We start from the raw sequence: 12,473 nt of genomic DNA, 5'->3' as shown, positions 1-12,473 counted from the left end.
ACTTGCAATTCATTTTAAATGTTTCTAATATCAAAATTGAAACATCATTTGATAAACATGAAATCAAACATACAAAGTGTCTTGTTGATACAACCATAAAAGAAAGTCCTTATTTGAGGTATTTGGTTGCTTCAATGTGTGTTGTTTACATCAGGGGAGCGTAATCTTTTTCCCCCTGCGCCCCCCTGCCGGCTGCCCTGCTCTCCGTGGTTCCCGGCGTCTGGGCGTCACGTTGCCATGGCAACACGTCTCCAGATGCCGGCTGAACCACAGCAAGTAAGGTTTACAGAGGCCTTCGCCGCTTCCCCGGCAATTAATTTAAGTGCCTTCGGGAAGCGAGTGGGTATCTGTAAACCACGCGCCCCCATCCGCAGTTGTGGGACGCGCCCCCCAGTTTGCGCATTGCTGGTTTACATCAATGCGGTTCTCGGCATATGGAATGAGAAAACCATACCAAACATAGTGTGATACTGTATGTAAAGAACAGAAATTAACTCAGTGGTGAGCGAGAACCGGAATCTGCAGAGGTAGGAAATACTCAAGAAAGGAAGATGAAAAAAAAGGTACATTTAATAAAATAACAACTTGAAAGAAAAAGAACCCCTATAATGAGAGCACTCAACGGCTGGCGAACTGATCCTGCTGACCTGAGAACCTAATGGAGACGAGTGGATCTAATCTAACATGTAATGATGAATTATTTAAAATCAGTTTTATTCGGAGAAATCCTCAAAAGGATTTTAAATAACTGATTTTAAATAATTCATCATTACATGTTAGATTAGATCCACTCGTCTCCATTAGGTTCTCAGGTCAGCAGGATCAGTTCACCAGCCGTTGAGTGCTCTCATTATAGGGGTTCTTTTCCTTTCAAGTTGTTATTCAGTCATTTCCCCTGATTGTAGCACCTGTGTCTAGGCAGTAGCGAGGGTTCCCTGTTCCCCTTCCCTTCCCCTGGTTGTATACATTTAATAAAACAATAAAAAACAAACAATCACATGATTTGCATTGTGTTACTTTCCACTCGCTGCCAAAATGTAAATCCCACTTACAGGAGGTAGGTAGGTAATACGCATTGAATTGCGAACAATTTGTTTCTCATTCCATATGCCAAGAACCGCATTGATGTAAACAACACACATTGGAGCAGCCAAATACAACCATAAAAGAAAGTCCTTATTTGAGGTATCAACAAGACACTTTGTATGTTTGATTTCATGTTTATCGTATGATTGCATTAGCAACATTTACAATTATTTGATAGTGAATTGTCACATTGTATATAATAGCATTAGGCTCCGCACAGCATCTGTTTTTGGCAGATTCCATCCTCACAATATTTACTTTATAACAGATTTACTAATTAAAACACTACATACACCGTTGGGGCTATACAAACCAAAATATAGGGGGGCAATTCAATATACACCAAAGAATCCAAATAGAAAATGGAAGAATGACATGGACTATATCCTAGCGAACAAGCATCACCTGATTGAAGACTGCACAGCCCTTCACCGTTTTGACACAAGGATTAATCACCGATTGGTTCGCTGCAAATTACATCTAAATGCAAAGTTGGAAAGAAGAAAACGGGCTTGCCTGTGGCGGCCACCTCCTTGCTGCCGCCCTCCTCCTTCCTCCATGATGATGCAGACGTGACCAATGTGATGTCACACTGCGTCACGTTGCCATGGCAATGCAACGGCACGTCGTCATTTGAAGTGGCAACGAGATGTGCGCTCTGATTTTGCCGTACCCAAGCCCCGTGCCTATCGGGCCTAATGGAAAATCTGCCACTGCCAGCAAGTATCAATAGAAGGGAGCCTATCAAATGAAAATCAATAGGAGAATGTAGATGGGGTGAAGCGCATTTGGAAGAACCAAGACCATCTTGCAAGAGAACCTTATGATGCCTCAGGGGGGAAAAAATAAAGTGTTCGACCAGTGTATCCCAAAGAAGTATGGAGAGATAGATGTATGCTGGGTATTACACGAAAAGACAGGAACAAGAATGAATGAGGGCGAAAGCAAACAGGTCTGTGACATCATAACACAAGGATAAGACCTACAAGATTTAGATGATGGAACATGCAAGACTTAGAAGGAATAAAGATTTAAAATCACCTCGTCTCCAAACATTTTATCATTTTCCCCACAAGGAGGTCGTAACAACCTGTGGATTCTGTGGCATTGAACACGCCTCTCCTAAAATACATGGAGGCGATGGGGTTAATGAGCTCCACAATGGAGAGTCTTATTGGATCTTTACACTCGGGACCCTGGCCCCTTAATACTGATGTGGACCAGAAATCCTTTCTATACTGATTCAAAGATATAGTACATATTTCATGTCTTACAGATAATATACAATATTTTTCTGTATACAAGCTGTATTCAAAGATAAATATACAAGTCTGAACATTTGAACTACAATTTGTTTTTATGTATTGTGTTTATTTTGTTTCAGCTGTTTTTAATTGTGTCTAATTAAGTGATGTGTGACAGGGTGAATGAACGTCACCATCTCTATGCCTGGCAGACGTATGTGTAGGTATGCAGTGCAGCAGTGACGAGGTTAACTTTCAGCTGGGAAGCTCCTGACAATTAGAGTGGCCCCAGCTGCATAATCAAGGTGTTTTAAAACCCCCAGGATGCACACACGAGGGCTGGCTGGTCAAAAGATAGGACTGAAAGGCTGAAGTAAATTACTGCTATAAGGTCTGTTTTCCAAATGCATGTTTGATGAACTGTCTGGGTTTTTTGTATGCTGAAAATAAGCTTTTGTATTGTATGCTGAAAAGAAGCTGTTTTGTTTTTGTGTGCAGTATTTTTAGGGCTCAATAAATAGCCTTATCCAGAAACCCCGCGTGTGGTTGCTAGTACCCTGCAACATGATGTATAAAATATTACCTCCAGTTGACTACTAGAGAAAGTGCTGTTGGGTGTGAAATGCGTAGGAAATTTGCTTGTACAGACTTCCAAGAGGAGTTAATCTAATAAAGCTTTTTTTTTTTTTTAAATATACACACACCACACACACACACACACTTTCACTGAAAATATAAAAAAGGTGGATGACGGTGCATAGCTGAAAATTAGTGATGTACCAGGTACCCATATATTACCCAGTCATATTTTAACTACCCGGACCAGCCAAGGCACTGTAACCCGGTGCTGGGTACTTCCGCCCTGCGCTGCTCACTCGGTCCTTCTCCTCAATCACCCCCCTTCCTCCGGGGTGGTGGAAGAAGAGAATGGAGAACGTCAGGAGCAGGGCAGCACAAGAGGAGTACAGCAGCCGGCAGAAGGACAGCGGGCGGTGGAGGGAGAGGACGGCAGCTGGGAGAAGACCATGTGAGCGGAGTAGGAGTGGAACAGGACGGCGTGGGAGGAGCATGCCTCAGCGATTCGACCTGGAAGTCTTCTCTGACTTACAGTGTCTGTCGCCGCTACAGAGTGCTCCTCTACGGCCGTCCTCCTGTGCCACGCCTTCTCCACTCACATGGTCCTCTTCTCCCGCCGCCACTGGCTGCCATCCTTCAGAGTCCTCCTCTCCCTCCACCACCCGCAATCCTTCTCTGCTGGCTGACGTGCTCCTCTCCCTCGACTGGCGGCTGTTGTCCTTCTTTCCCACACCGTCCGGTGTCCTCCCCTGCCGCCCAAACCTACCCGGCCACGTAATTTTTCTTTCCTCCCCCCCCCCCAGGTACCCAATATTCTTTAATCCCCGGTACATCACTACTGAAATCATGAAGGGCTAAGAAAAAAAAAAAAAAGAGAGGAATTTTTGTGTGTGTTGAATAAATATTTTTTAGCACGTGGTTTTGTTTTTTTGCTTTGCACCACCATCCACCTTTTTCACTGATCTTTTACGGCCGAGCACACCTTCATGCTACTTCCAGCAGCCAGGAACCTGCGAGTATACCTCGTTCATCAACATCACAGAGATTGTTGCAGTATGTTTCATTATGACTAATGTATTTCATTGTGGCTGCTGTGTGTCGGTGAGAGACGTGCTTCCTCGTTCCACTGTATCCCGGGCGCACTGTTCCGGAGCCGACCACAGCACATTCCGCACTCTGCGGATACGAGTTACCGGACCTACAGATGAAATCTTCGGTTCTAAACCATACTCCGTGCGGCTCCGGCGCGGGAACCCCGTACACACGCGCGATTCACCCGGCTTTTTTCAAGCATTAGCGATTGCATGAGCGCCGTGGGGGGCACAAAATCACCCACGGGCAGCCGGCAGAGAGCTCATGGAGCATCCCTGGAGCGCAGGCCGGATCCGGGGACTGCATCTGTAGATACCGGTTTTGCCCGATCATAAGACAAGGTTTTTTTCAATAAAGTTATATTGAAAAGTTCATACTCTCCTTATAAAAGAGAAACAGCTACTGTGTATGCGATTAACACAGTAGTAGTCTGCGCATGCAGATACGCCCTTTCCTCTGCTGCTCGACTGCTAAAAACTCGGTTACTGTAACTTACTGCTGTCCGCCCTTCCTGCCTCTCACCTGTATCCCCTACACTCTATCCTTAATGCTGCTGCCAGAATCACTCTACTCTTTCCTAAATCTGTCTCCGCGTCTCCCCTGCTGAAATCACTCTCTTGGCTTCCTATCAAATCCCGCATCTCACACTCAATTATCCTCCGCACTTTTAAAGCTTTACACTCTTCTGCCCCTCCTTACATCTCAGCCCTAATACATCTCCCGCCTTAAACCTTTCCCTTCTCACTGACTGCCCCACACATCTGGAATGCCCTTCCCCTCAATACCCGACTAGCACCCTCTCTCTCCACCTTTAAGACCCACCATAAAACACACCTCCTTAAAGAAGCATATGAGTAGCTTTGTGGCTGTTAATTAACACCTCATACATTAACCTTGGCCTCCTGCAGACGCACTTACCAGAACGCCCACCTACTGTCTCTGTATGTTCTTCCTACCAACAAATTAGATTGTAAGCTCTTTGAAGCAGGGACTCCTTTTCCTAAATGTTACTTTTATGTCTGAAGCACTTCTCCACTTTATGTGTTATTTATATTATTTGTTATTTATATTATGTCACATGTATTACTGCTGTGAAGCGCTATGTACATTAATGGCGCTATATAAATACATACATACATACATGTTAACAACTTGTTTTTCTTTAGAGCCACTACAGGATGTAGGAGAGGGATCATCTTATATTCAGGGTCACCCTATACTCGAGCAAATACAGTAAGGCTGCATCCAGGGTGCCTTCTCCCGTGCTGAGGCGCGCGGAGGCTGAGGGAAAGCGGGTGCTTTCCCTGGCCTTGGTCCGCGCACCGTCCGTGGGCGTGTCGGGGGACGGGCCAGTGACGTCACGGAGCTGGTTCGCCCTCATTGGGTGAACCGCTCACGTGACTGGTCCTGCACTCCGGCGAGCGCCAAATCTAAAATTTGTATAAGACCTACGCTTCCGCACGCTTGCGGAAGCGTAGGCGAGCCCCTACTAAAGCCGCTCTCATTGCAGCTGTAGGGGCTCACTGGTAAGCACCAGCGCCTAAGCACTGACCATGCCCGAGGCCTAAGTCTGTCACAAATTACATATATTGAATCATTATAAATAAATAAATATTATGCAATTATAACTGTTATACTGTATATAACTGTCACATTGTCAGGCCCCCCACTCTATGACATGTCACATATATATGTATCTCCCTCACTTTACTCTCAGCAGGACCACACCGGCTGGGTTCTCTCTGCTCAGCAGCAGCTTCCGGTCCCTCTGGCAGAATAACAACACTGAGCTCCCTGGCACTGCTCCAATCACCGCACGCAAAAACGCCAGCCAATCACCGAGGCCGGAGGGGACAACTTTCCACCAATCATGAACCCCGATTCTGCCGAAGTGCAACGCCCACTATCACAGATATCCGTGAACCAATTGGAGGGGGGTGGTGGTGACACGCACAGTCGGGCGGATTGTGTTCCAAGCCTCGCTTTGGATATTCGCGCCCCGCCCTCTGCTTTTTAATAATAGATCACAGCGCGGATTGGCGCTGGGCGCCGAGGCCACGCCTCCTAGCTCTCTGATGCTGCAGTGAGAGGGCCGAATGTAACTCACCCGGAGTGATGGCTGAGGAATGAGTGCTGGGGGAGGAGGACCTATCACTGCTGCTGCAGCGGCGGGGGTGTCATCCCACTGCTTCAGCTCAGTTCTGTGATGATCTTGTTGTCCCCTAAACTGAAGTCAAAGTGTTATGGTGTATATATAATATATGTCTATCTCTATAATATATATATATCTGTATGTGTGTATATATATATATATATATGTGTGTGTGGAGGTTTTTTGCCGCCTTTTTCACCCACCATAATTTAAAATGTGTGTGTATATATACGCACAGGCAGTCCGCGCTTTTCGCTTTCCATCGGATGCAGTCTAAAAACTCATTATCCGCTGCGGTTTTCGCGTATCTGACGGAAACTGCCACCGGTTAACATGGATCCCGCTTTCCCACTGTCCCGTCTCCGACGCGGGTTTGCAGGATGCATTGTGTCGGAAAAGCGATGACTGCCTGTATGTGTGTATATCACATCACACACTGCGTGCCTCGGCATGTAGCGCCAATCCGCGCTGTGATCTATTGTTAAAAGTAGAGGGCGGGGCGCAAATATATATATGTATATACCACAATTATTGAGGTTATGGTGGGTAAAAAAAGTGACAAAAATCCTCCACAGTAAAGCATATTATATGTATATAAATACACACACACGTATACGATACAGTTCCAGTCAGGTAATAAGAGACAGCACTCGAGAAGTTTGGTAACACAGGTGTATTCAGTGAATCTTTTTAACCCCTTATTCACTGAATACACCTGTTTTACCAAATTTCTCTTGAGTGCTGTCTCTTATTACCTGACTTCGGAACGGTATCGTATACATATATTATATGGGGCAGGCACTTGCATTACAAGTGTGCCTACTGCTTCGTTTGAATATATATATATACATATATTAATATATACATATTAACATGTATATTCATTAAATATATACATACTAAATATATACACATTAACATATTTATATAGGGTGATACAAATACATTCAAAGCTTCTCCTAAATAAAAGATGGAGGAAGCTTATCCAACATCTCCACCATGACAGCTGTCACGCAATCTCCAGAGAAGAGCTTCCTTAGGCCGCGCTTATAGTGCCGGCGATACGACGTCGCCTGAAAAAAAATGCATTGCCGCGTGCGCTTATAGTGCGCGACGGAGCGACGTCGCCATCGCGAAAACTGGTAGCCTGCAAAATTTTATTTTTCAAGGGCTGTTGCCTCATGCGACGGCCCTTGAACCAATAAAATGGCCGGAAAATATAACTTGCTCGTCGCCATCGACGGCACTATAGGCGCAGCCTTAGGCCTCGATTATACCAGCTCCGGCGGGGCGGTCACGCGGCCCGGTGATATCATCCTCTCGATGCCGCCGAGCAGCATGTGAACTGCAGGCAGAGGAGACGGGGAGGCGTGGCCGTGAGCGGTTTGCCCTCATCGGGTGAACCGCTCACGTGACGCGGCCATCGCTTGCCGAGAACAATCGTGCGAGGTGTGTTTGCTTTCATTGGATTCCTGCAATTTGTTTTTGTGCCACACGACACCGCCGGACGATTTTGGTATTATCACGGCCTTCGACCTGCAACCCTGCAAGGTCTTTCCCAACCATATTTTCTAAAACCCAGCAGTGAATTTGGGGCACGGTGACAGTGCATAATTCTACTTGAAATGACATATTCAGGAGATTTCCTCTCTTCTGTGCATCAACCATCAAATAATCCATCATATATTCTCCAAAGAAAAAAAAAAGAGGATCAGTGCACCAGTTTCTAAAAACAAATCTCATTTTATTTATCCACCGGTTTTAATATGTAGTAGTCACTTAAAAAAACATTAGCACATTTTGCAAAAGGTCAAATAAAAAAAAATGCATATGTACACTGAAAGATCCCAACATAGTGTAAATTACATCACATCTTAGGCGTTAGGCCAGGAATCGGGTAGAAAAGCCCACTGTACTGCACTATGGAATACGTTGGCACCCTTTAAATACCTTACAAATGTGATGATTTGCGTGTGTTTTAAAGGGATAATCAAAACAAAAGGGGGGTTCGGTGAAGCCAAAGTGAACTAATAGGTTAAATATTGGCAAGTAATATATATATATATATATATTAGATTGTTAGCTCTGCAGGCCAGAGTCTTCCTTTGCTAATGTGGTCATTTACCATTGAATTTATCCCCATTGTTTGTCATTTATTTACCTTGTGTTGTAACTTTGTAAAGTGCTGCGTAAATTATTAACACTATATAAATACAGTTTTTTATATATATATATATATAATTTATTTATAAAATATTTTACCAGGAAGTAATATACATTGAGAGTTACCTCTCGTTTTCAAGTATGTCCTGGGCATAGGAGTTAAAATGACAAATAGTACATGGTTACAAATACAGTTACTGTACATAAGTATATAGATATATACACACACACGTATAAGTATTTTGAAATCTTTTGTGAAAGTCTGTAAATTGTCCTTTATGTTGATTTGTTAAAAATAAATCTTTTTATTCTCTAAGGCATCAGCTATCCAGTGTGAAACTATTAAAACTGCAGTTAAGTCTTTTTTTTTTTAATTTATATTTTTACTTCAATAGTTTCACGTGGGCAATCTCTAATTACCTAACAAACTGCATAGCTGCCGGTCAATTCGTTCTCCGTCTATTGATCCGCAAAGTTTGGCGACATCTTTAAATATGGGGAATGTAAATCGTTGCTATAGGAACAAGCATGCTTGTTAAAATAGAATACAAGAAAATTGGTCTTTCAAAGTTGTTGTTTTTTTAAAACAGAAAATGCTAAAAGTATTTTATCTTACTACAGAACTGATTTATTAAAAAAAAAAAAACACATGCAGGATATTGCCTGAACTGCAGCTTTAAAACTTGTCCCTGTTATCATTAATTGAACTGGGCACTGCATGCATATCAGCATCTTTCTCAGGGTGTGTGTGTGGTTGGCCCTAGAAGGAGGTGCCCTGGGAAGTCATAGCCGAGCAGCACTGCACATGTCCTTGTGTGTGTACTGGGGAATGCAGGTTCCTCTCAATCAGAGCATCTCATGCAGGTAACAGGCTGCTGCTGTTGACTGTAGAACTACTGAGCCTTGGTGCTGACAATGAAATGCCCTTCACTATGTGACATGAGCACAGCCTTTATTATCAGTGTGCACCATCCCAAGCCTGGCACATGCATACTGTCCATTTAAATACATGCAGATAAACTCATCTTGGGAGAGCACCCAGTAACACTATGTCTCAGGAGGAGCTGCAGCAGCAGAAACACATTCTCAAGTTGATACAAGAAGGCAAGTTAAGTCTCCTCCAAGAGGAGCTGCAGAGAGAAGCCCATCTGTTCAGTGAGCTGCCAATCAAGCACTTTGGGAGGTCTGGTGATACTTTGTTGCACTATGCTGCCAGGCACGGGCACCTACCTATCCTGTCTTATCTGGTGGAGATGGTGGGCATGGACGTGGAGGTGCTGAATAGTGACTACAAGAGGCCGCTTCATGAAGCTGCATCCTTGGGTCACAGAGACTGTTTGTTGTACCTGATCAGTAAAGGCGCTGAGGTGGACTGCTTGAAAAAGGCGGACTGGTAAGGCTGTGATGGAGCAGTAAACACATATCTAGTCGGCCTGCTTCACACAATAACACAAACTACCGTAAAGTTCTATAAGTTTAACATTGTGGTCCCTATACATATAAAACCCAATTGGACCAATGATGGTGATACGTTTTAAAACAGGGGTGGCCAACTCCAGTCCTCAAGGGCCACCAACAGGTCAGGTTTTCAAGATATCCCTGCTTCAGCACGGATGACTCAGTCGAGCCACTGATTGAGCCACCTGTGCTGAAGCAGGGATATCCTTAAAACCTGACCTGTTGGTGGCCATTGAGGGCTGGAGTTTGCCAAACCCGGGTTTAAAAGGTCTACGTGCTTTAAAACAAAAAAACGATAGCTCCAAGTATTTAAATAAATGTTTAATAATTTATAAACACTAACGTAAAGCAGCAGAAAGCGCCATTTTTTAATGTTAAGAGATCGCTTGCCTTTTTTTTTTTTTTTTAATATGATGCTGTGTTCAGGAGATATAAGTATTTGAGATGAGGAGTTAGGGTTGCCATATTAACGTTTTTATAATATGGGTCGATGAAATCCAGTCATAACGAGTGATGAATGATTTGCGAATCCTTTCGAGCTGGATGGTATCTCCCACTTGACCGCGATATTCTTTGGTTTTTATCATCTCTGCGCTTGGCCGGGCGGGGAAAGACGCGCGCTGATCTAACAAGTAGCGGTGGGAGAAGAAGTAACGCCTATAGATGTGGGTGTCATGGTATTATGAGATGACGACGCAGTGTCCAAACGTTATTATTTTAATAATTTAGTAAGGCGACATCGGTCGGAAAAGGGAACTATTACACTCGACCAGAAATCTATTATGTTTTTACGACTGATTTCATCACCGTCATTTCAAGTTCAGGCATTTCACGTCAAGGCGCTAAAATACGGGACGGAGAGACCTTTCAGGGACAACGAGACAAGTCAATGAAATAAGGGACAATCCGGTATATACGGGACGTCTTGGGACCCTATGTGAAGTGTCTGGCAGGTTAAAATGTAGCTCTCCCTAGAGCCCATTGCAGTCTAAAGGTTACCATGGTACCCTCAGAAGGCTGGTCCAACAATGCCTAGGGGCTGGTGGTTGGGGAGCTCCCTCTGGGCATAGTCTGTCTCTCTGTATATATTGGGAGTAGTGTAAGACCATCTTGATGGGACTCTATATAAACAGGGTACTTTCCCTATCTATAAAACAATAAAAGTGAATCCTTACTCTATCTTAAACATAGGAATTATATATACGCTATTCACAGTGAGATCCCTCTTCTTCAACTCCTCCAGGGATCTGAGTTCCAGAAGCTTCCCTCTTACAATTTATAGCCTGGTCTGATGTCACTGTCTCCAGGCAGAAGGGGGTGGCGATTACCTTCTGCTGAGTCACCCCAGCACCATGTGAGGGGGAAAGGGCGTTACTCTGTGTGGGCCCAAACAGTTAACCCCCTAAAGGTCCTAGTAATCCCAAAGGGAGGTTTCAACTAAAAAAATTTGTGTATATATATGTATATATATATAAAGCAGGGTTGCAGACCTGTGAATGTGCTCACAAGTAATATTTTTATATGATATATATACACACACACGCTTCGACAAACTAGGGCAAAACCCACTCGCTCCCCCCCAAAAGTAACTCCCTCCCTCCCCCCCCCCCCCCTCTTCACAATTCTTACCTGCGGCGGGGGGGGAGGGGGTTAATGTGCGGCGATCTCCGTCTTCTCCCCTGCAAATTGTAATGTTTCCCCATGCATTGTCCCATGGCAACGGGACGCTGTGACGTGGTGCCGCGTGATGTCACGACATCACATAGCGTCACGTTGCCATGGCAACGAGGCATTTTTTTTCAGTACCTGCAGGGGAAACATTACAATAGACAACAGCAGACGGAGATCGCCGGACCCCGCCGCAGGTAAGCACTCGACAGCGGCCAAAATGCATGTTTTGGACAGATCGCTGATTTATAAATTAGGGTGGGATATACTTTTATTATCACGTCCTTATCCTCTCCTCCAATCCGGGTTGGTTATATGACAGGTAAAATTTATGTAAATCAACCAAATTGCTTTAGAACGAAAAAGACAGGCAATCGGTTTCCTAGTATTGCAAACACAAACACCGCCAGCTTCTCCGACGTTCAAAAATAAAACGCTTTTTGGTAATGCATCAAAAAAATGTGAATACAAATTTGTGAAACACAGCAGCCTTGCCTTTTTCGGGGGCAAAAATGCATGTCCCCAATATGTGACCCAGTAAGCAATGTCTTGTAGTAGATACGGAGAGTAAGGACAGCAGGTGACGGGCTCTTTTATATGTAAATAGCAATTAGGTTATTATTAAAACCGCAAATAAAAATACCACCTGTGAGCAAGCTCACCGTCCTGCTTTCCCGCATTATCTCTTAGCATACAGCGCTTCCACTGCAGCCAGGGATTCTGGGTAACGACATGCAAATGAGCACACAGTGTCACCTTTTGCTTCTTACCCATTTTAACATGGAACCCCATATGCCTAAGCTTATGCCTTCCGCATTATACATATCTTATGCACAGCTTGGGTTAAAGACGTAAACTTACCCACAGACAGCGGTTTCAACCTGTTTGGGAATCATCAGTCTGATGAGCAAATACATTCCTGTATTAAAACAGCAGATTCATAACGTTTTGGTGTGAGGCAACCACAACTTTCTAATGATACAAAGGGTGGGAGGGTTGTGCATTGAAGTGCGATAGTGCCAATCGGGCGCCAG

At 44.2% G+C, this 12,473-nt stretch overlaps 2 protein-coding genes across 12 annotated transcripts in view; one reads left to right on the top strand and one right to left on the bottom strand.

Moving 5' to 3' along the window:
• Positions 1–5,842, bottom strand: part of FBH1 (F-box DNA helicase 1) — a 64,083-nt gene extending 58,241 nt beyond the window's left edge. For 2 of the 4 annotated variants that reach the window (XM_075599403.1, XM_075599402.1), the window contains exons 1-2: positions 5,705–5,748; positions 1,492–1,566 (exon numbers count right to left, since the gene is read on the bottom strand). Coding sequence is in view for 2 of the 4 variants with exons in the window: in XM_075599400.1 (XP_075455515.1) it covers position 5,705 (1 nt within the window). In the remaining 2 variants the exon portion in view is untranslated. Of the gene's footprint in view, positions 1–1,491; positions 1,567–5,704 lie in introns of all 4 variants that reach the window. The other 2 variants (XM_075599400.1, XM_075599404.1) reach the window with 1 other exon arrangement.
• Positions 5,843–9,067: 3,225 nt separating this feature from the next.
• ANKRD16 (ankyrin repeat domain 16) overlaps positions 9,068–12,473 on the top strand; it is a 45,950-nt gene continuing 42,544 nt past the window's right edge. For 6 of the 8 annotated variants that reach the window (XM_075599396.1, XM_075599395.1, XM_075599390.1 and 3 more), the window contains exon 1: positions 9,068–9,706. In XM_075599396.1, the coding sequence (XP_075455511.1) occupies positions 9,363–9,706 (344 nt within the window). In that variant the 5' untranslated portion in view covers positions 9,068–9,362. Of the gene's footprint in view, positions 9,707–9,967; positions 11,637–12,473 lie in introns of those variants that run through there. The other 2 variants (XM_075599393.1, XM_075599392.1) reach the window with 2 other exon arrangements.

The sequence above is a fragment of the Ascaphus truei genome, chromosome 5 (genome assembly GCF_040206685.1).
Source record: "Ascaphus truei isolate aAscTru1 chromosome 5, aAscTru1.hap1, whole genome shotgun sequence".
Classification (NCBI taxonomy): Eukaryota; Metazoa; Chordata; class Amphibia; order Anura; family Ascaphidae; genus Ascaphus; species Ascaphus truei.
This window is presented reverse-complemented; position numbering and strand designations above follow the sequence as displayed.